Raw genomic sequence first — 27,736 nt, 5'->3', positions numbered from 1 at the left:
TATTTTCTTGCCAAATCATCTTGCACATCCTCACTTTAGGTTGCCTCGGCGTGTGTATTGTGCAACTAATATATACCCACACACACACACACACATATATATATATATATATATATATATATATATATATATATATATATATATATATATATATATCAGTGATTTGGGTCTTGAGCAGCGCTTGTATGTTTCCTTTGCCACCTGTTCTTGTTGGCTGCATATAGGCTGAACTTTCATGACATATGAGTGAGACAACAGGATCTAGGGGCAGAATGCACGTGATATAAATTTACCCTGAGCAAGTATCACTACAGAGTAGACATATAAGCCCATCCTCACCAATATACTGTACATGTTTGCATAGCGGTTTAGCAAGGGTTGTTGTTTGCCTACTTCCAATATTCTTCTGGCGTAACTTTTAATGTAAGCTTATCTATTTCTCTTCGCTGCAGAACAAAGATTAAGAAGGGCTACACGGGCCAGGATGTGACACTGACACTTCCGGGAAGCCTGACCTTCAACGACGTCGATTGGTTCGCCGTTTACTGCATCACCTACGAAGAGAACTTCGGTGATGTGCGCATACCGAAGAACCTCAACCTGCCCGCCGCCTGAGCGGGAATTCGCGTTAAACGAGTGCGTTTCCGCAACTCCATTAGCTTAGTACACAGCTGGACATTCGGCCCCCCAGAAAAAGATGAGGCTCTTTTTTGGACGTAAAGTGAATGACATGTGTGGTGTGTCACTCGGCTTAAATGTGGACAGTCATTCGAGTGAACGCGTAGTTTGTGATTTAGGGACAAACAACTGGACTTGTGATAGCATGAATTCTGAACGTGGGGGAGACACGTTGATAGGTTCTGAAGAGAGTCGCATCTTTTTCTTCAACTCGGCGCACGTGTATGCTATCATGTCGAAAACAGGTGCGTCACTGAGCGCTGGAAAAAAACGTTATTTCCTGCTAAGCGTTATGATTATTTGTCTGTAAACGCTTATTACACACATGAAGGAGGAAATACAAAAAAGAAGTCCTGCTAACGTTGGCTTTGCACGCTATCGGGCGTGCTTGTCAGCCTCATATTCTTTCCTATCATTTCAACTGCTGACAGCGTAGTCATCCGCGTCAACATTTTTTTGCGTCATTGGAAATGTATTCATGGGCCCGTTGAAGCCACATTGCGTTTTCTTTCGTAATGAACTGGCAGCGCTTGCCCTAGCTACTTGCATGTATGGTCTTGACCAGTAATGATGCAGCAAGACGACATTTCACCAATAAATACATGAAACTCGACTTTTCTGCGCTGTCGTCACTTACCGCCGTTTCATGCTTTATAGTTGCATTCGCCGAAGTCCACGATAGGCACTTGTGACTGTTATTTGCCGCCTATGTTTTCGACACATTTATGCGATACGAAATGTCTTTTATTCATTGGAAAGGGGCACCAACCAATGCATTCAATCGAAGTAAAAACTCACATTAATTTAAAATTTTTAAATTGAGAAATTTTGACGTTTCGGGTCCAACTCGAACCATTCCTCAGACGTGAATGTGCGGCATCAGGGAGGCAAATAGTTTATCATTATACCGTTGTTTAGGTAGCGCACTTTTTTTAACATGGATAGCAGGGACAAGAACACGACACTCGGTTTTCCCTGTTGTCCATGGTAAAAAGTGCCCTACTTAACCGTACAGTAGTATAATGACCAGTCACCAGCTATCCCAGATGCCAACCTTATTGAACAGAGTATAAAACACCTTCCTTTCAAGTAAAGTGGTCACGCTTGTTTTTACTAACGTGCCATGGTGCTTTCTAATACACACTAGTGAGCGCACCTGCAGATCGGCTCACCTTTCCATCCTTATTCTTTTAGGGGCGAAGCTCCTTAGGGCGTGGGCTGTGCGTCCCCTGTATGTAGCCACCTCTAGTTTAGTTCTTGCAGTGTTCACTAGATGGCGGTACCGTCCCTTGTATGTCGGACATACCGACATACACCACTTCCCACTTCCCATACACCACTTCCGACATACCGTCCCGGTATGTCGGAAGTGGTGGTAGAGGTCGGACGTGTTTTTGGAGAGCTCCGGAATGACAGCTACAGATAAGTGTTTTTGCATGTTTCCAGCTTGCCTCTGTATGTAGCGTTATGAGAACGTAAGGCGCTAGCGTAAAGCTTGATTAGGTCTAGTACGGTGTACGTTTTTTTTTAGTATTTTGTACTGTGTCTTTTTTTTCTCCAGCCACCACGTGGCTGAGGCCTGCGCGTAGACCGACCACGTGCATGCGCAGGTGCTGTGAAGTGTAGCGTATTTATTTATTATTGTGGTTCTTTTTGGCTTAGACCAGTGTATTTTAGTACAGTGTTCTAACACGTGGGCATCGGTAAACTGAGCTAGCCATGGTCAAAAAGACCGTAAAGTGTTCAGAGTGCGGGGTAGGGTGGAAGGTGGAAATTAGTGCGGAAGAGAAAGCAGAAGATGACGCCAAGTGTAGACAGTGCGAGTTCGAGGAGAAAATGAAAAATATGATGGCGGTCCGGAGTGGGCTCATGGAGAAAATCGCAGAGCTGGAGAATGCATTGGCGAAGGAGCGAGAGAAAACGTCAGCCATGGAGGAAAGGCTCCGGGCAGCCGAGAAGGGCCTATCGAAGGTCGTGAAAGGGAACGAAGACGCAGGTGACGGCGGAAGCATTATGGCGACGACCCCCGTGCGGGAGAGATGAGGGAAACAGGCATGACAAAGGCAGATACATTGGCCACAGGGCCCAGCTACCGGGAAGTAGTTTTGAGGGAGGGAGGGAGCAAACCAGCAGCCGTGACTCACGCTAGTCACCTAGTCAGCAGCCAGGTGCAGGTTTCAGAAGGAATGTCTGAACAGATCATCATCGCCGGTGACTCAAATTTAGTCCGATGCGCAGCGGCAATCAAAGAAAGGGTGAAAGGCGACAAGAGAGTTGCGATAGGGACGTTCCCAGGACAAACGCTGGGGACAGTAATGAGTCAAGCGGGTGAACAACTCGCAGCTAAAGCTAACAATCGTAACCTCGTTGTAATTGCGGGAGGGTTAAATGACGTCCTGAAAAAAGAATCGTCAGGACTAGCGACGACCTTGGCGAAAGGGGTGGATGACATGCGCACCGTGTCCCCCCAGGTGCAAATTGTAGTATGCACAGTACCGGAAGTACCAGTACGCAACGTCAACCTGCAAAGAGCGGTTGTCGACGCAAACAAAGAGATATGGCGAATTAGTCGAGAGAAGGGTTTCGAGGTAGTGGATTTAAACAGGGAAGTGCACAGGTGGGGTGGATTTCAAAGAGACAAGATTCATTTCGATAAGAGGCTTGGACACGAGGTGGGCTGGCGACTGGCAGGACGCGCAGTAGCTTTTTTGGGGGGCTCACGGGCCCTTCGGAGTCCGGGGTAGCTCGTAACAGGGAAAACAACCAGGAGGACTCTTTGACAGGTAGAATTGCGAAAAACCAGAAAAAAGGTAAAAGAAAAAGGAAAAAGGCGCGTGTTGCAATTAGTTACATAAACATGCAGGGTGGCAGAAAGAAGGCAAAATGGTTAGAGATTGAGGAGCAGTTAAACAAAGAACAGATAGGCGTGTATGCGGTTACAGAAACACACCTTAGAGACTTGGAAGAGCCACCACATATTAAAAATTATGTTTGGGAAGGGTGTAACAGGACCATATCGGAAAGGAAAGGTGGGGGTGTAGGAATGCTAATTCACCGCGGAGCCAAATGGGTTAGAGTGAAACAGACGTGTTCAGAGCACCTCTGGGTTCTGGGCACAGTAGGTGGAAAGGAAACGTGGCTAGGGGTAGCCTACTTGTGGACGGGGAATAACTGCAGAGAAAAGAATCAGGAGATAGTGGATTGCATGAGTGCGGATATTAAGGAATTTGGTAATGGGGCCGAAATCATCCTTCTAGGGGACATGAATGCCCACATACATGACCTTGACGGATATTCAGACACCAATGGGAAGTTATTACTAGATCTTTGCGAGCAACATAGTCTGGAGATAGTTAACACGGGGCCTAAATGTGACGGCCAGATCACATGGGAAGTCGGAAACAAGCAATCAAGTATTGATTATTGTCTTATGACTGAAGGAATTTACCACAAACTGACAGAAATGAGGATAGACGAGGAAGGCATTAACAGCTTGGGTAGTGATCATAAACGAATAACATTACAAATGGGATACGAAACTGAAAATATGAGCATGGAATCAAAGTCTGGCAGCTCGTATTTAAATGACAAACAAATAATAAATATAGCCGCAAGAGTCGAGGAAGAAGTAGGCGAAATACCAGGCAAGGACTGGGAGTATAGTGAGCTGTTACATCTAATGACGAAGGAGATAGGGAAAGAGAAGAAAACTGTTTGCTGGAAAGGAAAAAGGAAGCCAAAAAGTTGGTGGAACAAGGAAATCCGGGAGGCGATCGAGAAGCGACGCGAAGCATCACGGGAGCATAGAAAGGCAAAAAAGGAGAAGCGGCCGCAGGACGAAGTCAAAAAAATATGGGAAATATATTTAGAGAAAAAATCCCATGTACAGAAATTGGTAGAGGCAAAAATTAAAGGTGAAAGTGAACGCTGGATGACAGAGATACACAAAAAAAAGGAGGCCGCGCCTAGGATTTTTTGGAGCCACATAAAGGCGCTAGATAGGAAGTCTGTCACAACGCAACAACATATTCTAGATGAAGGAGGAAATCAATTGGAAGGGTACGAAGCGCTAGGTTACATCCAAAAGGTAACAGCCGATTCGTTTCAAAAGAGCGTCCAGGGGATCTCCCCGGTGAGTAAAAGTGTGGCGGAGAAAGCAACAGAGGAAGAGCTAGTACTTGATAATTTCAACTGGAAAAAGGCCGAAGGAAAAATTCCAAAGCGCACTGCCGCGGGTTTAGATGGGATTCCCGTTAGCCTCATTAACGAACTAGGACATTACACTAAAGAAGCATTGTTAAAAGCAGTAGAAAAAAGCTTAAAGGACGGACAAATACCGGACAGTTGGCGACAAAGTAGAATGAACTTAATCTATATAGGCAAGGGAGAAAAGGACAAGATTCGCTCGTATAGACCACTAACCATTACATCGGTACTATACAGGTTGGCGATGCAAGCAGTAAAAATGAAAATAGAAACATGGGCCGAACATAACGATATTTTGGGAGAACTTCAGAACGGATTTCGAGTCGACAGGCGGTTAGACGATAACCTGTTTGTTCTCACTCAGTGTATAGAAATATCTAAAATAGAGAATAGGCCCTTGTACGTGGCTTTTCTAGACATCACTGGGGCATACGACAACGTTAATCAGGAAATTTTGTGGGATATATTGAAAGGAATGGGCATGGGCGACGACTGTATACAGCTTTTGAGGGAGATATACCGAGAAAATACAGTTTGCATAGAGTGGGAAGGAATGCGTAGCAAAGAGAACGTTGAGGTTAGCAGGGGTCTGAGACAGGGATGTCCTTTGTCCCCGCTGTTATTCATGCTGTACATGGTGAGTATGGAAAAAGCGCTAGAAGGTAGCAACATTGGTTTTAATCTGTCACACAAACAGGGCGGCATGATGATTGAGCAGAAGCTTCCAGGTTTATTTTATGCGGACGATATCGTCTTATTTGCGGACAGTCGAGATGATATACAGCAGCTGGCGAATATATGCGGAAGGGAAGGTGAAGCTCTTGGACTAGGATTCAGTGTAACGAAGTGTGGATTGATGGTATTCAATGATCCCTGTGATCAGACGGTGTCCATACAAGGCCAAGAAATACCGAGGGTAAGTGAATACAAGTACCTTGGAGTATGGGTAAATGAGAGTGATAGATACATGGAGGTACAGGAAAAAGCCTCGGCAGCAAAAGGAAAGAGGAATGCGGCAATAATGAAGCACAGAGCGTTGTGGGGATACAATAGGTATGAGGTGCTTCGAGGTCTGTGGAAGGGTGTAATGGTTCCAGGGCTTACTTTTGGGAACTCAGTGGTGTGCATGAGGGCAGAGGTGCAATCGGGAATGGATGTAAATCAAAGGACTGTGGGACGCCTCGCGTTGGGTGCTCACGGGAAGACGACAAACGAGGCTGTAAAGGGCGATATGGGGTGGGCAGGTTTTGAGGCGAGGGAAGCGCAGAGCAAAATAAGGTTCGAAGAAAGGCTAAGAAATATGAAGGAGAGTAGATGGGCAGAGAAGGTGTTCCGTTATTTGTATAGGAAGAGCGTGGACACACAGTGGAGAAAAAGAACTAGAAGACTCACTAGTAAATATACGGCTGGTATTGTGAGCCATATGTCAACAAAGAGCGTTAAGGGAAAAGTCAGGGAGGCGGAGAGGATTTACTGGATGGCAGCTATCGAGGAAAAAACCGGCTTTGAGTAACTACCGAAAGGGCAAAAATGAAATAAGGAGGGAGGCATTTTACGATAATTCAAGGGGAAGCGCTTTACTGTTTGAAGCGAGATCGGGCTGCCTTAGAACGCGTAGTTATAAAGCAAGATTCAGTAAAGAAGAAGAACAATGCACATGCTGCGGGAAAGATAAGGAAACGGCGGAGCATGTTCTGATTGAATGTGGAGATATCCACCCAGGTGTACGTTTGGGCACGAGCCTACAGGAAGCCTTGGGTTTTAGGGACAACAATGGAAAGCTGAACACACCCGCGATTGAAATAAGTAAGAGACGGTTAGAGTATTGGTGGCAGAAAATTAGAGAGAAAGGACAAAAATAAATATTGGAAAAATAAAATATGGACAGTGTGCCGTAAATGGCAGAGAACTTAAGCTGAAAATTTACCTTTTTTTCCATTAAGATAGAATTTATCGAAGTAGAGGCATTAGGCCAACATAAAAAAAAGAAAAAAGTTTTTTTTTTCCGAGCCTGGTGGCATACTTGTCACCACCCCGTTATAAAGGGGACGCTCATAGCATCCATCCATCCATCCATCCATGTAGCCACCTCTAGTTTAGCTCTTGCAGTGTTCACTAGATGGCGGTACCGTCTCCTGTATGTAGCCACCTCTCGTTTAGTTCTTGTAGTGTTTACTAGATGGTGGTACTTGTAGCTGATGATGAAAAGATGCAAGATGTTATAAACTAGAAAGCGGTACTTGTAGTTGATGAAAGACGCGAGATCTTATAAAATAGGAATGATGTCACATATGGCGCGTGTCATTGGTTGAAGGCAATCGTTCGATTTAGTGCGGCGACGTACGCTAGGGGGAGCGATGTAATAAAATCGAGTGGGCAAAATGTACAGAGGATTCATGGTTTACCAGGTTTACCTCCGGAGCTTCGCCCACTCATCATCATTCACTTCGTGGATATGGCGGCACTTTTTTTTTCCTTCTTTCTGCGAGAGACTGCATCATAAGCAAAATGAAACGCACATTGAAATAGCATATCCGCAGTTATATAAAAACACCTTGAAGACTATAGATGTCCATCCCACGAACATTTCTACAAACTGCATCATTGAAGGAGACAAGTCCGCATGTCGAAAACGTCGGATCCTTGTTCCAGATATTCTTCTTCTCTTCAAGCTTCCATCTTTGCGTGAATACCCCCCCCCCCCTTACTTTTTTTTAAACATTGGAGCTGTTTAAGCACGCCGTAATACGTATGTCGCGAACAATAATTATCATATTCATGAAATATACGAGTTGCGAAACTGTGTTGTAAAACCCAGACACGCAGTTGGCCCAATTTCTCGGAATTCAGCTGGTGTTCGCGCCACCCGGAAGCGATAACACAGAATACAAATAATGCCTTTAATAGTAGGTATGTGGATCAACACGTGACGCGACAACCTGCTCACTCCCGACAGGACGGTCAATCGCGTGTCCGGATTTCGATACATGGAGCCTATGGTGAGCTTCGCAACTCATATGATTCACTATCTCTGTTGTGAACCCACTCGCACTCATGTCTGTTCTTCCTTTTCTTCGCCGGCTTCATCATCATCGTCTTCCTCTTCTGCTTCGCTCCCTCAACACGTGCAGCGATTTCTCGGGTGCAACGTACAATAGACCCTTTCAAGGTTTACAAATATAGCCACTTGATGACTTCCGGTTTTGTCCACAAATGTGCTTTAATAGCATTGGTGGATCAGAAGAGCTTTAAAAATAGCCCGCTGATTTTCTACAGTTTCCTTCCCTTATTTGGCAAAATATATTTTAAAAATCGTTCTTTTGAGAAACATAAAATTATAAAACATTCCCTTGTTTTACGTACGTTTTTATGTGAAAAACGAAAGAGAGTTTCCTTACACTTGAATAGAAATTGAAAGCATGCTTTCAGTTGACGTGTTGACGTTACGAGTTGGTAAATGGGGTGGCCGGAAGTTCTTTAGGGTACAACGCCTGTGAGCTTGAAACCGTCTATAACTTCATGGGCGAGAGAACTAGTACAGGTAGAGAGAGAGAGACAAACAAAAACGGAACTTAAAAATTCTTGTCGAAAAATATTTCTTGCCCAGGCTGGATTCGAATCCGCCATCTCACGATCCGTAGGAGAGCACCAAAGCTACAAGGAAAACCACGGAAATTTCTCAGAAAGCGCGCTTGGGAGATTGAAAAAAATTTTTTTGTCCTTGTTCGATGTGCAAAGCCTAAGACAAACACATTTCCGGGGCGCTGTCATTCTGTCGAAAGAGCTAATCAGAAGTGTAGGACATCGCAGCCAAAGGACTAACCAATCGAAAACTCGAAGCAGAGTGTATTGTGCCGATCGGCATGCGAACGGAGGAGGGCTGTAATAACTCCCCCCCCCCCCCCCTGAAAGGGCACTCTGCGCACGCATAGATCGATGAATGGATAGATGGAAGGATGCATGATATGAGCGACCCCTTTATAACGCGGATAGAACATATGTGCCACCACGCTAAAAAGAAAAAGCAGATTGATTTTTCCTGTCCCTTTCTTCTCCCTATTTTTACTTGGGTTGTGCATTGTCTACTTCGATTGAGTTTACTTCACTTACACGAAAAGAAAGACGTCAATTCACAGTCCAGCTCTGCACCCCTTGCAGCAGACTTTCCTTATTTTTGTCCCCTATTTCTCTTTCTGGCTCGTTTTCTACCGCCCATAATTTAACTGCTTCAAACTAATTTCTACTGCGGGTGTGTTAAGCTTTCCGTTGTTGTCTCCTAATCCCGAGGCATCCTCTAGGCTCGTGGCCAAATGTGCACCTGAGTGGATATCTCCACATGCAGTCACAACATGCTCCATCCCTTTGCCATCTTTCCCGCTGCATGTTATTTGCCCATATTAACTGAATTTCCCTTTATACCTCCGCGCTACGTGTTCTACAGAACACGCAGCGCGGAGTTAGATTATTGTGCGTAGTTATACACGTATATGTGTATAACTACGCGCAATAACTGCGCGCACACCCATGATTGTGCCTCCACCTTGTGGAATTTCACTGAACTGATTTTTAGTACCCCTAAATCTTGTATAAGCTTGGATGGGTGGCGCAAAAGACACGAATGAGACGCATTCCAAGCGCTTTTGTATTCGTGTCTTATGTGATACCCATTCGAAATTATGCATCTTCACCAACTTGCACAAATTACCACACCTGAAAATTGTTCCCGAGTTAAAAACGTACATACCTATAGGGTATTATACTTATAATTTCGCGAGTAGCTTCTGGTAAATTACAGTTACTACAACGTGACCATGTCGGCCAGGTCATGTTTGAATAAACAACCATACCAGGTACTACAAAGAAGATGCTTCATGCCTCGACACATTTTCGAAGAAAGCTTACCAAAAAATGTGTTGTGTTCTATAGTTTTGTCCGACGCGTGCACAGGAAGGCTCTTCTGAAAATAAAACGTTCTATCTCGCATTAACATTCATGTATACATTACCCCCGCCACACGAAAGCTTGCGTCACGGCCCCAGGAGTTGCTCGCATGCGTCTGGTTTATGCGCAGAGCAAACGCTTTTCGTATTCACCAGGCTTAGCCACATTGTGTCGTCGAGGTTAAGCTATGAAGCAGACGTTCAGACACAACGTGGCACCTGTTGCGTGTCGAGTTTATTTCCTCGATCCGGTATTGGTTCAGCCTCTCGCCGGTGCTGCCTTTTTTCCACCCTCGCTCTTCTCTACCGCCGCTGCGCCTTGGGCACCCAAGACTTGTTGCATGCATCTCTGAAAGAGAAGTGAACACCAAATTCAACTTTCAGCAACTGAGCATCGTTCGAGGTAATGGCGGTGCTCCCCCCCCCCCCCCCCCCTAAAATGACGTATATAGATTTGCTGTATGGGTGCCAAGAATAAAAAAAAAAGGGTGGAGCTGGAGAGCCTTTTTAGTTTCTTTTCGTTTTTTATTTTGTTTCCTCTCATCCCTCTTTTTTCTCTTAGTAGTTGCTTCAGTGTTCATTTCTATTGATTTCCATTGTTACTATTTTTCATTTTTTGTCTCTGTTTCTTGCTTCATGACTTTTTTTAATTCTGATATGTGCTTTCGCCAGTGGTACGCATAGCAACAGCAGCATGATATAGCTTATGACAGACGGGCCCCTGAAGGGACCGAATAAGAGATAAGATAATTGGAAGCTACACTTTATTGCTCTAATAGTGTTTATTTGGAAGCACCTGTGAGAGGCCACATGCAAAAGACATTCATGGGGAATGCACCGCCTAATCTAGACAAGGGGAGCATTATGTATTATTATTTTGTTTCACTCCATGAAGTTATTCAGCAGTGCCCTTGATTCTGGTGGCCCGAGTTTCGCTGAACATTTATTGCAAAAGTAAGCTTTATCGAAGAACTTACTGTTCGGGTGCCAATCATGCCCTTCGTCTGTCCCAAGTAGGCAGTGTATTGCTTGTATAACTGCATGTACAATAAAACGAAAAATCTTCCTTTACTTCATTCTTACGTAGCACTGGAGTTAGAATAAAAGAAAGAATTACACCATCTCTCACTAAATGGAAGCACGAGTAGCACGCGAAGCATGCAGCTCATGCTTCGCGTGCTACTCATGGTCGACTTAAAGTTTCGTTTCGCCCCATTACGGTGGTATAGTGGCTAAGGTACTCGGCTGCTGACCCGCAGGTCGCGGGATCAAATCCCGGCTGTGGCGGCTGCATTTCCGATGGAGGCGGGAATGTTGTGGACCCGTGTACTCAGATTTGGGTGCACGTTAAAGAACCCCAGGTGGTCGAAATTTCCGGAGCCCTCCACTACGGCGTCTCTCATAATCATATGGTGGTTTTGGGACGTTAATTCCCACAAATCAATCAATCAATCAATCAAAGTTCCGTTCATCGCGGGAGCCTCGCCCGATGTTGCCGCATCCTTGCATGAATTCACTGTAGTTTCTGTTGCTGTTTCTCGTCCCGAATTCTTGATGGAGCACAACGCGCGGGTTCATTGCAACGCCATGCGGGAGCACGAAGGTTCATCGAGCATCTGTAGAATCTCGTTCCCCAACGCCATCCCGTGATCGATGAGAGAGTGTAAGGAGGAGAGGCCCAAGCGTCTTACCCAGCCACTTAGACAGGCCAGAACGCGATAGCGCGCGAGGGTGTTCTGGCAGTTCTTCGGCCAGCTGTCGCGCATGCTCACTAAGGGCAGTCACGCCGAACAACGGATTGAACTCCGCCATAAGCCGCTTCGCATTTAAAAAACAAGACTGATCTGTTTGTCATAGAAAGCCGTATAACACGAAAGGAAAACTTTTTTACGTAAGAAGTTGAATGTTTACGGTTTGTTAATATAAGAAAGCTCGCACGATTTCTATTAGCGTTTGCCAGCCACGTCGTTTCACTAAGATGCACCCCCTTTGGGCGCGCGCACGTTGACGCTTGGTGGCGTATTTTCACAATTAATGACCATGATAAATATTTATATTAATCTTTGTGGTAGCTGCATTAGTTGATGGTGAAAGCGTAATCACAGAAGGTGGTCTGGAGGCCTGAAAAACACCACTGATTGGACATAAAACTTGGGTTAGGGATGCCATCCTGCGGCATACTGAAACGTTCTTGAACACCATGGTCGGACTGGAGGGAAACGCAACGGGCGCCATGACTACTATCTTTCCCGGCCACGTTTTCTCAAATTTAGTGTAATCGAGAAACGTGGATGTTACAACCAGGCGAGACACTTGTATCGCAGGTCGCAATTTTTCGTATGTCTGTTAGCTATCAGCGAGGCTGACGTGTGGGCTAAAGGCTGTTGTACAGGTCAGAAGCAGTAGCGACTTTCAGCCTGCAAATTCGCTCGCAGCGGCAAAAGGCTCCCGCTGCAGTGGTCTGCGGTGAGCTATATACCAACATGATGGAAACTTTTTGCTCGGATCGCAGCGACCGAGTGAATTTCAGTCGGGAACTGTCGAAATAGATCCGGGCCGTCCAAGTCGTCAAAATTTCGCCGACGTGCTTCTTTTGGTAATGGTTGCTGTGGCACGTTTGAAAAGGGATATACATAGCAAATTGTTCTTAAATGACGCCTGACAGCGAAAGTTCTTTTTTGCAAGTTTCTTACAGCAACTTGTACCTTTGCGCCTGGCAATGCCGAATATATATCTTAATGCTCTAGCGCATCGTATAAAGAATGATAGCGTCGCTTTTCAAAGTGATCTTGCGTCAGTTCGAAACGCCCGCCTAAATACCACAAGAAACTGGCACCCCACAGCAGAGCAGCGCCTGAGACTATTTGCGCTCAAGCTTCGGTGACGCAGAAAAGCTTTGTATGCAAATAGGGAAACCCACGGGCGATGAAGGATGAAACGATATGGGTGCTTTAAGCGTTTTTACCTGAGAAAAAAAAACATTCCTGACGTAAGCAGCCTAGACAACCTGAGAGCAGCCCGACAACAGAGCGAGAGGGGTGAGAACAACACTCCTCACCGGGTGCCAGTCGGGGTTTTGTGCGCACCCTGCAAATTTTCTCGGACCCCTGCGATACTTTCTTGACCTCTGCAACGTCACAAAGGTATCTCCTGTCTACGTTAAACCGCAGAAAATGTTGGTTTCACTTGACTACTCGGATGAGCATGCACCCGTATTTTAATACTGAATATAGGTATTTTCTAGGCAACGCTTTACACTCATAATTGGTCAGAGGTGACCCCGCATGAAGGACGATGAAACAACACACAAGCATCTAGAGTTTCCAAATTTGGTGGCAGGGATCCGTTACACGACAAAACACGCGTGCTCTTAGTTACCGTTTATGGGAAATGATAATTTTATAACGCCCAGATTGTTACATTATATAAAAAATTCTGCAGCGGGGCCACATATAACGGTGCAAGAAACCCCAGCCACACAGTGAAAATCGCTGAGCATTCGCAGTCCCTGTGGCACAAAACCGCCATTAGCGGTGGTTGCGAACAGAGCGAATGGAACGATTTCTTTCGCTGCAATCTCGGCATGTGAAACAGCTTTAAGGTTGCCACCTCGCGGCGTGTTATGGCATTGTCCAAATTGCGACGGACGCGCAACGAGATGTTGCACGACTGTGATGTGCGGTGCGCGTTTAAAAAGGCACCGAAACACTCCAAATAAAAGTGAGGCTGTGGCGTCGTGGTACGTAACTTCGTGCGGTGAACTCGAAAATGAGGCCCAAAATTTCCGTAACTCTACGCAAATAACTTTATATTGCTGAAAACTAGCAACAGGTGCCTCAGCCAGCATCGCAAGCCTCGCGGCCGTCTGCAATTGGTCGAAGCTTCATGACATCATGCGTGAGACTGTGAAGACAGCTAACTGCCCTCGCCTGCACGCGATGCCGGATTTATCTGTTGAAATCGGGTAGTTCGTGTTAGTGTGGTGAACTGTGGAAGTTGCAAGGTTGCTACAAGATCGCTGTACATCCGTGCATGTTAGAGCCGGTTGCTACTGTTTGAACGCCTGCCGAAGACGATACCAGCACCAATGATGCCGCCCAGGATAGCGAGTCCCAACCAGCCGCGTCGGAAACATAAACCGGTACGTATAGGGTGCATGTCAGTGCCTAATTTCACTGTTGTAAACAGGATAGAAATGATAGGTTCAACCGCGGGTATTAAATTCGGTAAGGAACAGGGGCATCGGCACTCGCTTTTTTGGCCACGTATTGGCATGGGCCATGCTACACACGTGCGTCATGCGGAAACAATACCTCTTCGTGGCTTTTACTACTCAAAGTGCAGTGTTGTTGATACAGTCAGTGTCGCACTTCGCAGCGGGCAAGCAACGTTCGATGAGTCAGTGAGCTACCACAAGGAAGAAGAAAACAACACACGAGTTCCGCTCTTTTCCACAGCGGTTCGATGTGTTCTGAACTGCGTCGTAAGCTTGCGTATGCATAGTTAAACTCCTACGTTGCAGTTCTGTTTACAATACCGTCACTTTTTTTCTAAATTCTGGCCAGTGCTACAGTGTCCAAATGCGGGTGGTGGGCTGCGTTAGGAACATGAATCTGCTGTGTAGACTACCCCATTTCGATGCTGCGTTCTCATATCCTTGTACACGGGTTTTCACAAGCGGTGTTCATGACTGATTGATTGATACGTGGGCTTTAACGTCCCAAAACCACCACATCATTATGAGAGATGCCATAGCAGAGGGCTCCGAAAAGTTTGACCACCTGGGGTTCTTAAATTGCACCCAAATCTGATCACACGGGCCTACAGCATTTTTGCCACCATAGAAAATGCAGCCGCCGCCGCCGGGATTCGATCCCGCGACCTGCGGGTCGGCGGCCGAGTACCTTGGTCACTAGACCACCACCATTCAGTCGTGAATTCCTGCGCGAATTTCTGTGGATTTCGGTGGCGGCAGGCAACGTAGCAACAGCAGTCAGGCTATGGGCTCGGCCTGTGCGTCGAGCTACCTAACTAGGTCGACCCCTGACTCTCCAGCGCATCACACAGCAACCATCGTTCTCTTGTTTAGAAAAAAAATTGACGGCAGATCCACAAGGTGAATGATGGAGAGATTGGGCGAAGCTCCTGGAAGTAATACCGTGAAATTTTCTGCCGTTAATTCGCCTGGCGATATGTGCGCTTCCTCACCGCATCCCATTGTCGAACATTTTCCAGATCTGCTTCGCGACCTTGAAGTGCTGCCTCGGCCTCTCGTTCCCGTACGGAAGGATCTTGCCAACGCTGACGTGCCGCTACAGCTTCTTGTTTACGTACGGCGGGATCTTGCCGACGGTGCCTTGCTGATGTGGCTTCTTGTTCCCGTACAGCAGGATCTTGGCGGCGACGTCGCGCAGCTTCCCGGCGCGCTTCTGCTCACGTGCTCTCCCTTTAGGGTCCTGCCTGCGAGCGCGCGCCGCCGCTGCCCTGCGCGCCCGCCTTTCGGCATCCTTATCTAAACGAGCACACACCGACGGCAACGAGCATCGGCAACTACAAACCTGTATCGATATGGTTTTGATTATAAAACCAATGCTTTAGAAAACACCTGGTGTCTTTCGTTAAGCTGCTGGCGTCTTCTTTTGGTTTTGCGTTAGAAATATCTGGCATCTTTTCGTTTTGCTTTTAGAAAACTTCTGGCGTCTTTCGTTGATTTATTGCGTCAATCATCGCCGTTTGATACACCACGGGGGAGACGCGGAATGGGAGGCTGCGTTCGTACGGCTCCTATGGACGCGCAACTAAATCTGTGTTTCTAGAGTTTTTTCTTCAAGTGTTCATGAACTGTTGCTGGCATCGGTTCCGAGAAGTCATCAGGATCCTACCGATACCATATTTGACCACAGTGAGTGAGTTTTTGTCAAGTTAGGAACAATTTCTTTTCCTGTGGAGCGGAGCCCTCTTTAACCCTAACGAGTGGCTCTGGAGACCGCGCTTATGGTGGGCTTGTTCTCGCCTGCGCCCGGCCCTCCGGAGGCCCGGTGCGCTGAATTATTTGCTCACGATGGAGTATGAAGTGCACGGAGAGGATATTTCAGAAGAAGAGTTTACTCAAGATAAAGGTTGGCAGTCCGCTGGGGCCAGAAGAGCTGGCGCCAAAACACGCACTGCTGACTCTAACGCGCCATCGTCGCAGCCGGGCGCACGCCGCAGCAAATCGAGAGGCGCTGCGCTGAAGTCCAAAGCGGGCGGGAAAGATGCCCTCCCTTCCTCAAGATGACATCAAGATTGTGATCCGGCCGAGAGGTGGACTCAATATCTCGAAAATCGGCGCAGCTACGATGGCAGATGCAATACTAGTTGCCGCTGGCATAAGCCAGGACGATTTGTGCCAGGATACTCTATGCCCGAATCTGCAGCAAAATATTATGGTTGACAGTACTCCCAAGCGCGAAAACGCAAACCGATACGTTTGGATGGAGCAAATACTCATTTCAGGCAAGGTGCACGAGCTAAGTGCCTATGAGACTGCCCCACACTCCACTTGCAAAGGGGTAATTCGCAACGTCCCACTTCAAGACGGCCCTGAAGTCATCGATGCGAAGATTGTCAACACAGAGAGAGAGAGAGAGAGAGAGAGAGAGTGAGAAAGGAAAGGCCGGGAGGTTAACCAGATATTAGCATCTGGTTTGCTACCCAGCACTGGGGGCGGGGAAGTAGGGGCAAGAAAGAGGGGGTAGATAAAGAGAAAAAAAAACAAAAAAAACGCACGCACACTCATGAAAAAACGAAAACACACACAGGAAGGGCGTCCTAGCTACAACCGTTCAGTAAGGCCGGTCGATCGCAAAAAGTTTAGTAGCGCTTTCAGGGCCCTCTTCTGTGAAGTCGCATCCTGACGATACTGCAGAATTCCCTGCTCCGACAGAGGTTGATCATCTAATTTGTTGAGTTCCTTGCGAAGGCATAGTCGTTGTTTACTATACGCTAGGCACTCACAAAGAATACGTTGAATTGTTTCCTCTTTGCCACAGTGGCCACAGGCAGCGGTATCCGCCATCCCAATGCAGAAAGCGTAGACGTTGGTAAACGCAACGCCCAACCACAGCCTACATAACAGGGTCTGGTCTGCTCGGCAAAGCCTCGACGGGACTTGAAGACTTAGTGTAGGGTCAAGCGAGTACAGTCGGGCATGCTTGAAGTGTGGCTGATTCCATTGTGATGTGGTTTGCTGGCGAGCAAGCCTGCGGAGCTTTCGTGCAGCATCTGTCCTAGAAAGTGGTAGTCATAAATATGATCCTCTGTGTGGGCTGAGCGGGCAGCTTGATCAGCCCGTTCATTGCCGATGATTCCGCAGTGACTGGGCAACCACTGAAATGTAGTTTTGTGCCCTTTCTCAATCAGGTGGTGTATAACCTCTGCTATCTCTAGTACCAGCTGCTCGTATGGTCCACGGCGTAAGGCTGATAGTAGAGACTGCAGTGCCGCCTTCGAGTCGCAGAAAATAGTCCACTTGCGTGTAGGTTGATAAACTACAAATTGCAACGCGGCACGAAGTGCTGCCAATTCTGCTGCCGTTGATGTTGTTGCATGAGATGTCTTGAATTTAATTGTCGTGGCCAACCTTTTTATCACTACAGCTGCTGTAGAGCTGTCCGGCTGAACCGATCCGTCAGTGTATATATGTGTGGAGTCTTAATATTTCTCATACAAGAGAAGTAGTGTAAGCTGTTTAAGAGCCGGTGACGACAAATTGGCCTTTTTTTGGACGCCAGGTATGTTAATATTAATCATTGGTTGAGCGAGGCACCATGGCGGAGTCACAGGTCTAGCGACAGGAGAGAACGAAGTTGGCATCGACTCACCATGTGTGGTCACTGTTTTGCAGTAAGATGTGCATGGTCGGACCACTGGTAGAGAGGCTAGGTGATGTCGAGAAGTTCGAGCAAGGTGTCGTATATGTGTCCTCAGCACTTCCACATTAATGTGGGTCTTGATAAGGTTGTCCCTTGTGATGGCGATAGCTGCCGCTGTTGACGCACTTTGGGGCAAGCCTAAACATATCCGAAGTGCTTGAGCCTGGACACTTTGAAGCATTCGTATTCTTGTTTTACTTGCGTTGCTTAACACAGTTAGGCTGTACCAAAGGAATCCAAGGAAAAGAATCCTGTATAGTCGCAACATAGCAGTTGTGGACATTCCCCAGTTCTTTCCAGCGAAGAACTTGAACAAATGACAGATGCCTGTCAATCGCCTTTTCATGTATGATACATGTGAGCTCCATGAAAGATCTCTGTCAATTATAACACCTAGGAACTTGTACGATCGGAGGTGACGTATCCTTTCGTTGTTTATCAGAACGCTGTAGTTCTGCATTGGTTTGCGCGTAAATGCCACAAGTGCACATTTCTCCGAGGAAATTTCCAGACCTCGTTGAAGGAGGTAAATAGCAACTTGAGTGGCAGCTCTCTGAATTCGCGCTCGCAGCTGTAGACGTGTTACTGCAGACGTCCAAACGCAGATGTCGTCCGCGTACATTGACAATCTGACAGTACTTGGCAGATGCTCATTGAGAGCTATTAGCGTCATGTTGAATAGTACAGGGCTAAGTATGCCACCCTGGGGAACACCACGGTGGCTGTAATGTAGCGAAGTGTCACCATCCTCGGTTCTCACGAAAAAGGATCGCTCAGAGAGATAGCTGCGTAGCCACTGAAACATCCGACCACCCACTCCTACCTCCTTGAGAGCGGTGAGGACAGCTTCATGTGTGACGTTATCGTACGCCCCTTTAACATCAAGAAATAAAGAAGCGCAGAGACGCTTACGGCCTTTTTCGTGTTGCACGTAGCTGACCAGGTCTATGACGCTATCAATTGATGACCGGCCACGGCGAAATCCCGTCATTGCGTCCGGGTAGATGCTGTGATGCTCCAGGAACCATTCTAGCCGTCCAAGTACCATCCTCTCCATCACTTTGCCCAAGCAACTAGCCAGTGCAATCGGGCGGTATGATGTCAGCACCAATGGTGACTTGCCAGGCTTCAGTAATGGAACCAAACGGCTGGTCTTCCAGTTAACTGGGAGGCTGCCCTCTCGCCACGAATCGTTGTATATCTCGAGGAGGGCAGTCCTCGCACACTCACCAAGGTAACACAGTGCTCTGTATGGTATTCCATCAGGCCCGGGTGCTGATGTCCATCTACACAAAGCCAGTGCTGCTTTAAGCTCATGAATTGAAAAAAAAAATGTCCATGTGGTGAACGTGTGATGTCGTGCCACCACGTGAGAGCGTGGAGTTGTTGGGATCTGCGAGTTGACCAGATAAGTTGGCACAGAACTCTTCTGCCACGTCGACCTCCGATCTCTGTTGAGAGAGGGCTAGAGCCTTGAATGGAGACCGCTGAATGGGAGCTGTCCGGAGCCCTCTTATTGTCCTCCACAAGTGTGATAAAGGCTTGCGAGGATCTAACGAAGCGCAGAAGGCTGCCCAACGTTGTGACTCTAGCTTGTCTATGCGGCGTTGTATCTTCTTCTGAAGACGTCTAGCGATTCGTAAATCGTCGATTGCTTTCGTGCATCGGTACCTTCGTTCCGCACGCCGTCGAAGAGCCCGAAGTCGTTCTAATTCCACATCAAATGCGGTTACACTCGAAGAGCACGTGAGGGTGCACACTGTGTCTTGCACGGTGGACTTGATCACCTCTTCTAAGTCAAATTAGGTGTTCTCTTGACAGCGTTCTTCCATGAGAGATTCAAACTTGGTCCAGTCCACTCTTTGGATAGTTTCGCGTACCTTGCAAGGTGATAATCCTCTGATCTTGGCATATGTGGGGATGTGGTCGCTCCCATGTGTTTCTATGTCCGCAAACCATCCGGCACATCTGACGAGACCTCGAGAAACAAAAGCCAAGTCAATGCAACTGCTGTATCCAGGGCCACGTACAAATGTCGGGCTGCCATCATTTAACAAGCACAACTCGTTGTCTGAAGCAACCGTTATCAGACTTCTACCCTTTGCGCTGATCTTCAGGCTCCCCCATAGCGTATGGTGGGCGTTGAAGTCTCCGATGATCACCCATGGGCCAGGACTGGATGATAAGATGTGTCCTAGTCTTCTGTGGTCAAATCTACTTGATGGCGATAGGTATGCACCGACAATAGTGACAATAAGACCCTTTTTCTTCACTGTTAAGCATATATATTGGTTATCGTTGTCAGGTGGTACAGGCCGAAGAATGTAGGTCAGGTCACGTCGAATAAACAGCAGAACCTTGCTGTTTCCACTATAACAAGCCGACATAAAAGATTCGTATACGGAGAGTCTGATAGCGCTCGATAAATGTGGCTCGCAGATGACGATGATGGGAAACATATTGGTGGAAACGAACCGACGGAAATCTGCAATGCGTGATTTCAGTCCCCGTGCATTACACTGAAAAATTGTTGCTTTTTTGACCTCTTCACTGAAAGACATTGGCTGGTGGGCCATTATCTACTCAAGAGCCGCCAGTACTGGACTCAGAGCGTCCAGTACTTGAAGTGCACTTCTGGCTGACGTTGTGCGCATGTTGTTTAACACCGTGAGAATGGCATTAATTATGGGTCGTAGAAGAGCAATCACTTGCTTATCCAAGTTCCGCTGCTCCTCTGTTGTTGCAGCTTGCTCTGATGAATGCGGCTTCTGATGCGGTTCTTCCACAAGTTGCGTGCGCGTAAGTGGCGGCCACTCTTCAGTAGAGAGAGATCTGCTTGTTTTCTCTCTTCCATCGTCTGCGTTCGCCGCGGTGTACCCTGCAGTGGGCGCCGTTTCCAGATGTGTTGACTTACTTGTTGTAGTTGACTGTGTTCTTCGCGACGATCTTCGGCGGTGACGTCGTCGTCTTCGCCGGACATTTTCCGCGGCCTCTTTGTGGGTAGAGCTGTCTCGCACCATTTGTCTAAGAATAGTAAACTCCTTCTTAATGCGTGGACAGTCTTTGGAAGATGCACTGTGGGCACCTTGACAATTAGGGCACTTTAGTATGATTGCGCTGCATTTGTCCTCGGTGTGTGGTTCTGAGCATCGGGGGCACACTTCGGAGTTCCTGCACGCTCCCTGCACATGGCCGATCTTCTGGCACTTAAGACATCGCATAGGTTTTGGAATAAATGGTCGGACCTGGTGACGAAAGTGCCAAACCTTCACATGGGAGGGGAGACAGTCCCCTTTGAACGTAATTCTTACACAATGCGTCTTACCAAGGCGGCTTACATTCACAATGACGTTATCCTGATTTGCCGGTTTTATTAGCACTGAGAGATCCGAGTTTGACATTTCAGTGGCCATGTCATAATTGACTTCTGTTGAAGTGGTGCTATCATCTGGTATTATAGACTTGACATTGATGTTACCCAGTTGCCTTACTTTCTGAAGCGCGTTTAGCGCACGTGGGTTCAGCACATCGATTGCCAAGATGTTCCTTCTTGCGTTTAGACGTACTTCTTTGATCTGATTTGGCGTAATATTCTCGAGATACACAGAGAGCGCTTGCCTGTTCAGCCCGCGTAGACTGTCGGTAGCCTTCAGCGGCACAAACAGGATAGAGTGAGGCCATCGCTGAAGGGCAGTTTTCACGGTGGTCGTGTTTGATGCCGAAGATGCATTGACGATCCGTCGTTTAGCCTTGCGGTACAGGACGGGTTGGAAGCCGTCGTCCGAGGACTCGTCGCTTGATGTGGAGTACAGCTCAGTGTCCTCACTCTCACTGGACGCGTTTCCTTGCTTCCTCGAAGCAGTCCCCGCGGTCGAACCGGGCTCGGACGGTGCCCCGTGAGGTTGAACATCCATCACCACGACATATGGGGCGATAGACCCCACAACTGCGGCGAAAAATCCAGAAAAGCACAAAGACGAGCAAGGTGTGTTCCGTAAATGAATCATTTCGTCTTCCTCTTCATTTTTGTCAACACAAATTGTCAACACAAATAATCCACTCGCCTTAGCAGCCAAGAGAATAGCCCAAACTGGCACGGTCATCATCGCTTTCGACGGGTATCGTGTACCGAACTTTGTCAGGTATGGACCAGTGCTGATGCAGTGCTCACTCTACCGCAAGCAAATTGACGTGTGTTATGCGTGCGGCCGTCTTGGTCATTGCGCTGACGTGTGCCCCACTCCCTGTGACACGATTTGCCGAGGCTGTGGTGCCGCAAGCCCTGACAAGTAGCATGTGTATACTCCCAAGTGCAAACTCTGTGGCGGCCAGCATCTCACGGCTAGCAAGGACTGCGCTCAAAGGTTCAAGATCCCGTACATTGTGCGCCGTCGTCACAGTGAGCGTGCCAGAATGGTTGGTGCTGCATCACCGTCCCCGCAACATCACCTCAACACTGCGGACGAGTTCCAGTCTTCGTCACCCACCACGGATTCTCAGCGCAGAGGACGCCTCCGTTCCAGGGGACGCTCGGGAGGCCGCTCCGAATCCAGGCACCGTGATGCCTCCAAGGCATGTTCCGGCTTGCGCTCCAGGTCGACAGAACGTGCCCGGGGAAGTTCCACTTCTCAGCCTCGCTCCAACTCAAAGCCGACCACTCCAACTCCAACTCGTCGGGGCCGACCACGTCCCGCTCCCGCACGCCCACCACCTCTAACAGCAAGAAGCCGACGCTCTCCTGGGCCGACAAGGCCCGAGGAAGACGTGAGTCTCCTAGAGGCGACGAATCGAATCGCGGTTCTCCCCACGCGAGCGAGCTCGACGAGATGCGACGAGCTAACGAGCGGCTGAGGAAAGAAAACGCGCAGCTTAACCAAGAACTGAGCAGGCTACCAGTGGAGATGGCGGAGATTAGAAAGCTCGCGTCCTCGCCCCCTTCGGCGCAGCCCGTTCACACCCTGGTCGCCATGGATACGTCTGAGGCACTTCATAGGCCTAGCGGAACCAAGCGCCGAGCGGTTGAGAACACACAAGAAGAAGAGGCGGTAAACTTACTGTCGGAACTGAAGGTTTCCTCTGTGAACATGCAGGCTACCTTAGCCAAAATTCAAGAAGCCGTGGCGCACCCCAAGATGGAAATAAGAGCACTGAGTGAACGCATAAGCAAGTTAGAAGAGGTCGATGCGAGGAGAGACCCCGGTCCGACTCTTTTGCAGGTCCCAGCACAACGCAATGTACTAGCACCACCGACTGAAGGCGCGATCCTCCGGGCCGCTATAGCTGCTCAACCATCCCCTCAGCCTAAACATGGATAGTGTGGACGAAAACTTCAGAATCTGGCAATGTAACTGTGGCGGGTTTACTCACAAGAAGCCCAATCTACCGCAAAATTTAAGAACTCTCGATGTTAAGCCCCAAATCATCGCTGTTCAGGAAGTTGCGTCTGGCAGCCCCATCAAACTCCCGGGTTACCTAGTAGCGTCATCACATTCAGGAGGTAGGGGAGTTGCCACACTTATCAGTAAAAGGTAAAATTACCTATCGCGTGACCTCGGTGCAGTTGCCGATGGCATTGAGTACGTAATGACTGAAATTATAATGAACTCACCCAAGAAGAGTCTTCGAAAAAATAGCCTTTTTATTCTCAACGTATACTGCAGTCCCAGTTATCGCAGGGTGAGAGCAAACTCTCTCCTCAAAAGGGCTGTGAGCATGGCCAGTTGTTACCCCCTTGTAGTCGTGGGCGATTTCAACGCCCCACACAGCGTGTGGGGATACATGTATGATACCCCCAAGGGACTCCAGCTATGGCAGACTGCGACAGAAGCCGACTTGACGCTTATAACTGACAAGGATTTCCCCACTAGGAGAGGTAACTCCATATGTCGGGATACCACCCCGGACCTGACCTTTGTGAAGAATATAGATGGGGTCAAATGGGTCAACATGGCTCTAGACCTCGGAAGTGACCACTACATCATCGAGGTATCCTTCGCGATGGCCTGCTTTAGGACGAAAAAATTCAAGGTGGTCGACTGGGACGTTTTTCACGAAGACAGATCTGAGAGAGCACCGACGGCTGGGACAGACTTTGAAGGATGGTACAAAGGAATCAGAGATGACGCCACGGCAGCGACCAAGGAGGTCGTCACTGACCTCGATGTTGAAAACATGGACAGCAGGTTGGCACACCTACTAGAAGCCATGCAAGCCCTACTCACGAGGTGGAAGGGACAGAAGCATAACAGGAGGCTCCGCAAGAAGGTTTCCGGGGTTAACAGGGCGATAGAGGAGCACTTTAAAACCTTGTGTAAACAACAATGGCATGAGGTCTGTGAGATCTTCGAGGGTCAGCTCAGATCTGGGAAGAGCTGGGGTCTTCTCAAACACCTTCTCGATCAGGGCAGCACCAGGTCCAGTCAGAGGCGATCCCTCGCGCGAGCCATCCATCTTGCTACTGACTCTACCCCGGACGAATTGGTTGTCAACAAGCTTATAGACAGGTATCTGCGAGTCGCGGATAGCTCTGCACCCACACAGTTTCCGGACTACGCGGGGTGCGACGTACCGGAGTTGGACCAGGACTATACTGTGGCCGAGAAACGGCAGGCTCTCTTTTCCCTAAATGCCAAATCCGCCCCTGGCCCTGATGGCCTAACCAATAAGATGCTCAAGAACCTTGATGATGACTCCATCGAATTCCTTACGGAAAAGATTAATGAGGTGTGGCACAGTGGGGAGGTTCCCGCACAATGGAAGACGGCCTACACAGTTCTAATCCCGAAACCTGGTAAAGCACCAGGAATAGGTAATCTAAGACCGATTTCCTTAACTTCCTGTGTCGGTAAGGTCGCAGAGCACGCCCTTCTGAACCGACTCAAGGTGCATCTCGAGACCAATGACATCTACACCCACAATATGATTGGTTTCAGAGCTGGTCTCTCGACACAGGATGCCATGAAGCTGATAAAGCATCAGATCATCGACCGGAGCACAGGAGATACCAGAGCCATCCTTGGATTAGACCTGGAGAAGGTTTCGACAACGTTTCTCACGAATTCATTCTCCAGTCTATTGCCAGCCTAGGGCTAGGGAAGAGGGTCTACGACTTCGTGAGATCCTTTCTTTACCAGAGAACTACCAAGCTCAAGATCGAAGGGTACTTCTCACGATAGATCAACCTCGGTTCACGCGGCACGCCTCAGGGCTCAATTATTTCACCAACACTATTTACATCGTGATGATCGGGCTCTCCAAAGAACTCGCGAAGATTCAAGTAATCAATCATACCATCTACGCAGATGATATAACCATCTGGTGCACCGGTGGGAGCGATGGTCAAGTTGAGGAAGCCATGCAGCACGCACTCGACGTGACCGAGCATTTCCTCCGTCCCACCGGTCTCAGGTGCTTCCAATCGAAATCTGAACTTCTGCCCTACAACAAAAGACCCCGAGGCGTTGGCCAGCGTGACTGGAAACCCGCGTCTCAAAGTGAAACACGGCTTTTCACTAGTGACGGGTCCTCAGTGCCCAGAGTGGATTCGCTCCAAATATTGGGAATGTATATCGAGTCCAACAGCGCTAACGGAGCTACACTGAGACAGATCACTACCAAGACGGAAAGTGCTCACGGCCTCATCCGGAGGATCGCCAACAGACACCGCGGAATCAAGCAAGACAATCTCATCCACATCATACATGCGTTTGTGCTCTGCCACCTTTCGTACTCGGCGGCCATGTATAATTGACATGTTGCAGAGAGAAGTAAGCTCAATTCCCTCATGAGAAAGGTCTTCAAGCTCGCGCTCGGCTTGCCTGTAAGCACTCGCACTGAAAACCTTTTCAAGCTCGGTGTTCACAATACACTCGAAGAAATAATCGAGGCGCAAGAGTGCTCACAGCTGCTCAGCCTTCCTGAACCAAATCGGGCTGCAAGATACTCGATGATTTGGGCGTCAACTCTATTGACCAGTGCCCGATTCCATGCAGATTCCCAGAAACATGAGGCCTCAACTGCGCATCGCACCAATTCACCGCAATATGCACCCTGCGCACAACGTCGGTATATATATATATACCGACGTTGTATAAATAAATAAATAAATAAATATATATATATATATATATATATATATATATATATATATCCCGATTAATCATTTATTTATCGGTAGAAGCCGATGAAGAAGTGCTTAGTAGGAATAAACATGGCGTACGAGCCAGGCCGCGTCACCCAGTCATCGTAGTGTCACACGAGTCGACAGTATGGAGACCTGCCTGCCCGTTCATCAGTCGCTCATCATCGACGCAGTTCTCCTCAAGACACCCTGACCATAAATGAACTACCGAACGAGCACCTAGCAGTACACATTGACGAGCATCATGACGGAATCATCCACTGACCTTACCATCCCCAAGTACACCGGAGCAGTGGATGATGGACCTGCACAGGACTGGTTCGACCTGTTCGAGCTCCACGCTACCGCTACATCATGGTCGGAACGGGAGATGATTGCCAACTTCGCTGAGTACATCTCCAGTGGGGCATTTAGTTTTACCTGACACACATATTCGAAAACGACGAATCATGGAAAAATATCAAAGAAGGGATGACTGCCCGTTTTAACGACTACGACAAAGACTTTCTCATTACCGGCCATCTGCATACAACCACACTCGGCCATCACAGTCCACGCTCATTTCTCAAGGATCATAGCTTTCCACCAGGTTGTTGTTCACGAAAGCTGGTATTTTCAATGTAGTCGCTCCAGCACACGACACGAGACGTTGCTTACCCACCTGATGCACTTCATTCTTCGTCTCGCGTACGTGGTCCACCACTCGGTTTTCCATCACGCGGCTCTTCAAGCACTCCTGACGCTCACCGTTTGCGTCATAACGACGCCGTGTTCACGGTAGACGAGCTGACGCACCGGGAAAATACCATGTCGAAGCATGCTCCTTCCGCACGGGTGCATGTATCACCGTCTGGTGCATACACACTCGACAGTCGAAGCAACGCCGAAGGCTCAGACGCATCGAACGACGCACGCTGCCATGCGCACGAGCCTCTCGTAGTGAACATGGTAAATGAAGCTTCCGAAGAACTTTCTACAAACTCTGAAGCATTATCTTCATTGCCCGAACTGCATTACAACAGCCCACAGACTGCCAGCTGCCGAATGGACACTGCATCAATTTGTAAAGAAAACCGGCATGATGTTCAAGAAGCACTCCCACCTCAGCATGTTCCAATACAACCGCAGCAACGGCAGCAAAAGCAAGTCCAAGGATTCGAGACACTTCAATGGATACATCAACAAGGACGACGACGCAAAGCGAGCCTCTTAAAGCAAACTCAAGACGTGAGGCATGTACGCATAAGGTATCGGCACCACAAACGCATTTGGCGCAAGAGATCAAGACTGTGTATACGATTACAGTTCCGAAGCCACAGACAACGACGAAAGAGGCGAAAAGGCATCATCTGCTGAACGCAGAGAACAAGACACCATTCCGTTAGCCGCGACCATCCCACTCGCAAACTGGAAGCACACCGTTTGTTCCCGCCACGACACACAAATCGACGCCTTCGACACCCAAACCTGAAATACTACTGGGACTCCCCACCTTGTCCGTTCCTCTCAAGAACTCAACCGATGTCATCAACAGTGGAGATCTCCAGGGTGTGGTTATGCCATCCAGGACGCAACAGCCAGCCTCGTCCACCCGAGTTCTCTTAGTTATAGCCGGACTGCTTCCATCTGCTGAGGAATTTTGGTGCGAGTTAAGGAACTCCCTTCTGGAACGGAACTACGGTGCATTTTGGCATTTTCGCTTTAAAACTCAGCGTTTTTCTTGTTTTCTTAAGTGTCCGACGCGACTTCTTCCGGGGTGGGGGGAATCATGTGATGTAAGAACATAGCGATAGTTGGTAGAAGCCGATTCATCATCATCATCATCATCAGCCTGACTACGTCCACTGCAGGACAAAAGC

General features: G+C 48.1%; 2 protein-coding genes across 3 annotated transcripts in view; one reads left to right on the top strand and one right to left on the bottom strand.

The window, feature by feature from the left end:
* The window catches only part of LOC119187527 (protein Skeletor, isoforms B/C), a 45,045-nt gene extending 43,754 nt beyond the window's left edge, over positions 1-1,291 (top strand). The window contains exon 6 of the mRNA XM_075883101.1: positions 453-1,291. Coding sequence (XP_075739216.1) covers positions 453-615 — 163 coding nt within the window. The 3' untranslated portion in view covers positions 616-1,291. The remainder of the gene's footprint in view (positions 1-452) is intronic.
* Positions 1,292-10,039: 8,748 nt separating this feature from the next.
* LOC119173733 (uncharacterized) overlaps positions 10,040-27,736 on the bottom strand; it is a 92,112-nt gene continuing 74,415 nt past the window's right edge. For both annotated transcript variants that reach the window (XM_075883098.1, XM_075883099.1), the window contains 2 exons: positions 10,802-10,861; positions 10,040-10,173 (listed from right to left, as the gene is read on the bottom strand). In XM_075883098.1, the coding sequence (XP_075739213.1) occupies positions 10,084-10,173; positions 10,802-10,861 (150 nt within the window). In that variant the 3' untranslated portion in view covers positions 10,040-10,083. The remainder of the gene's footprint in view (positions 10,174-10,801; positions 10,862-27,736) is intronic.

Source organism: Rhipicephalus microplus, unplaced genomic scaffold (genome assembly GCF_043290135.1).
Source record: "Rhipicephalus microplus isolate Deutch F79 unplaced genomic scaffold, USDA_Rmic scaffold_15, whole genome shotgun sequence".
Lineage (NCBI taxonomy): Eukaryota > Metazoa > Arthropoda > Arachnida > Ixodida > Ixodidae > Rhipicephalus > Rhipicephalus microplus.
Note: the sequence above shows the minus strand (reverse complement) of the source record. Positions and strands in the feature narration are given on the sequence as shown.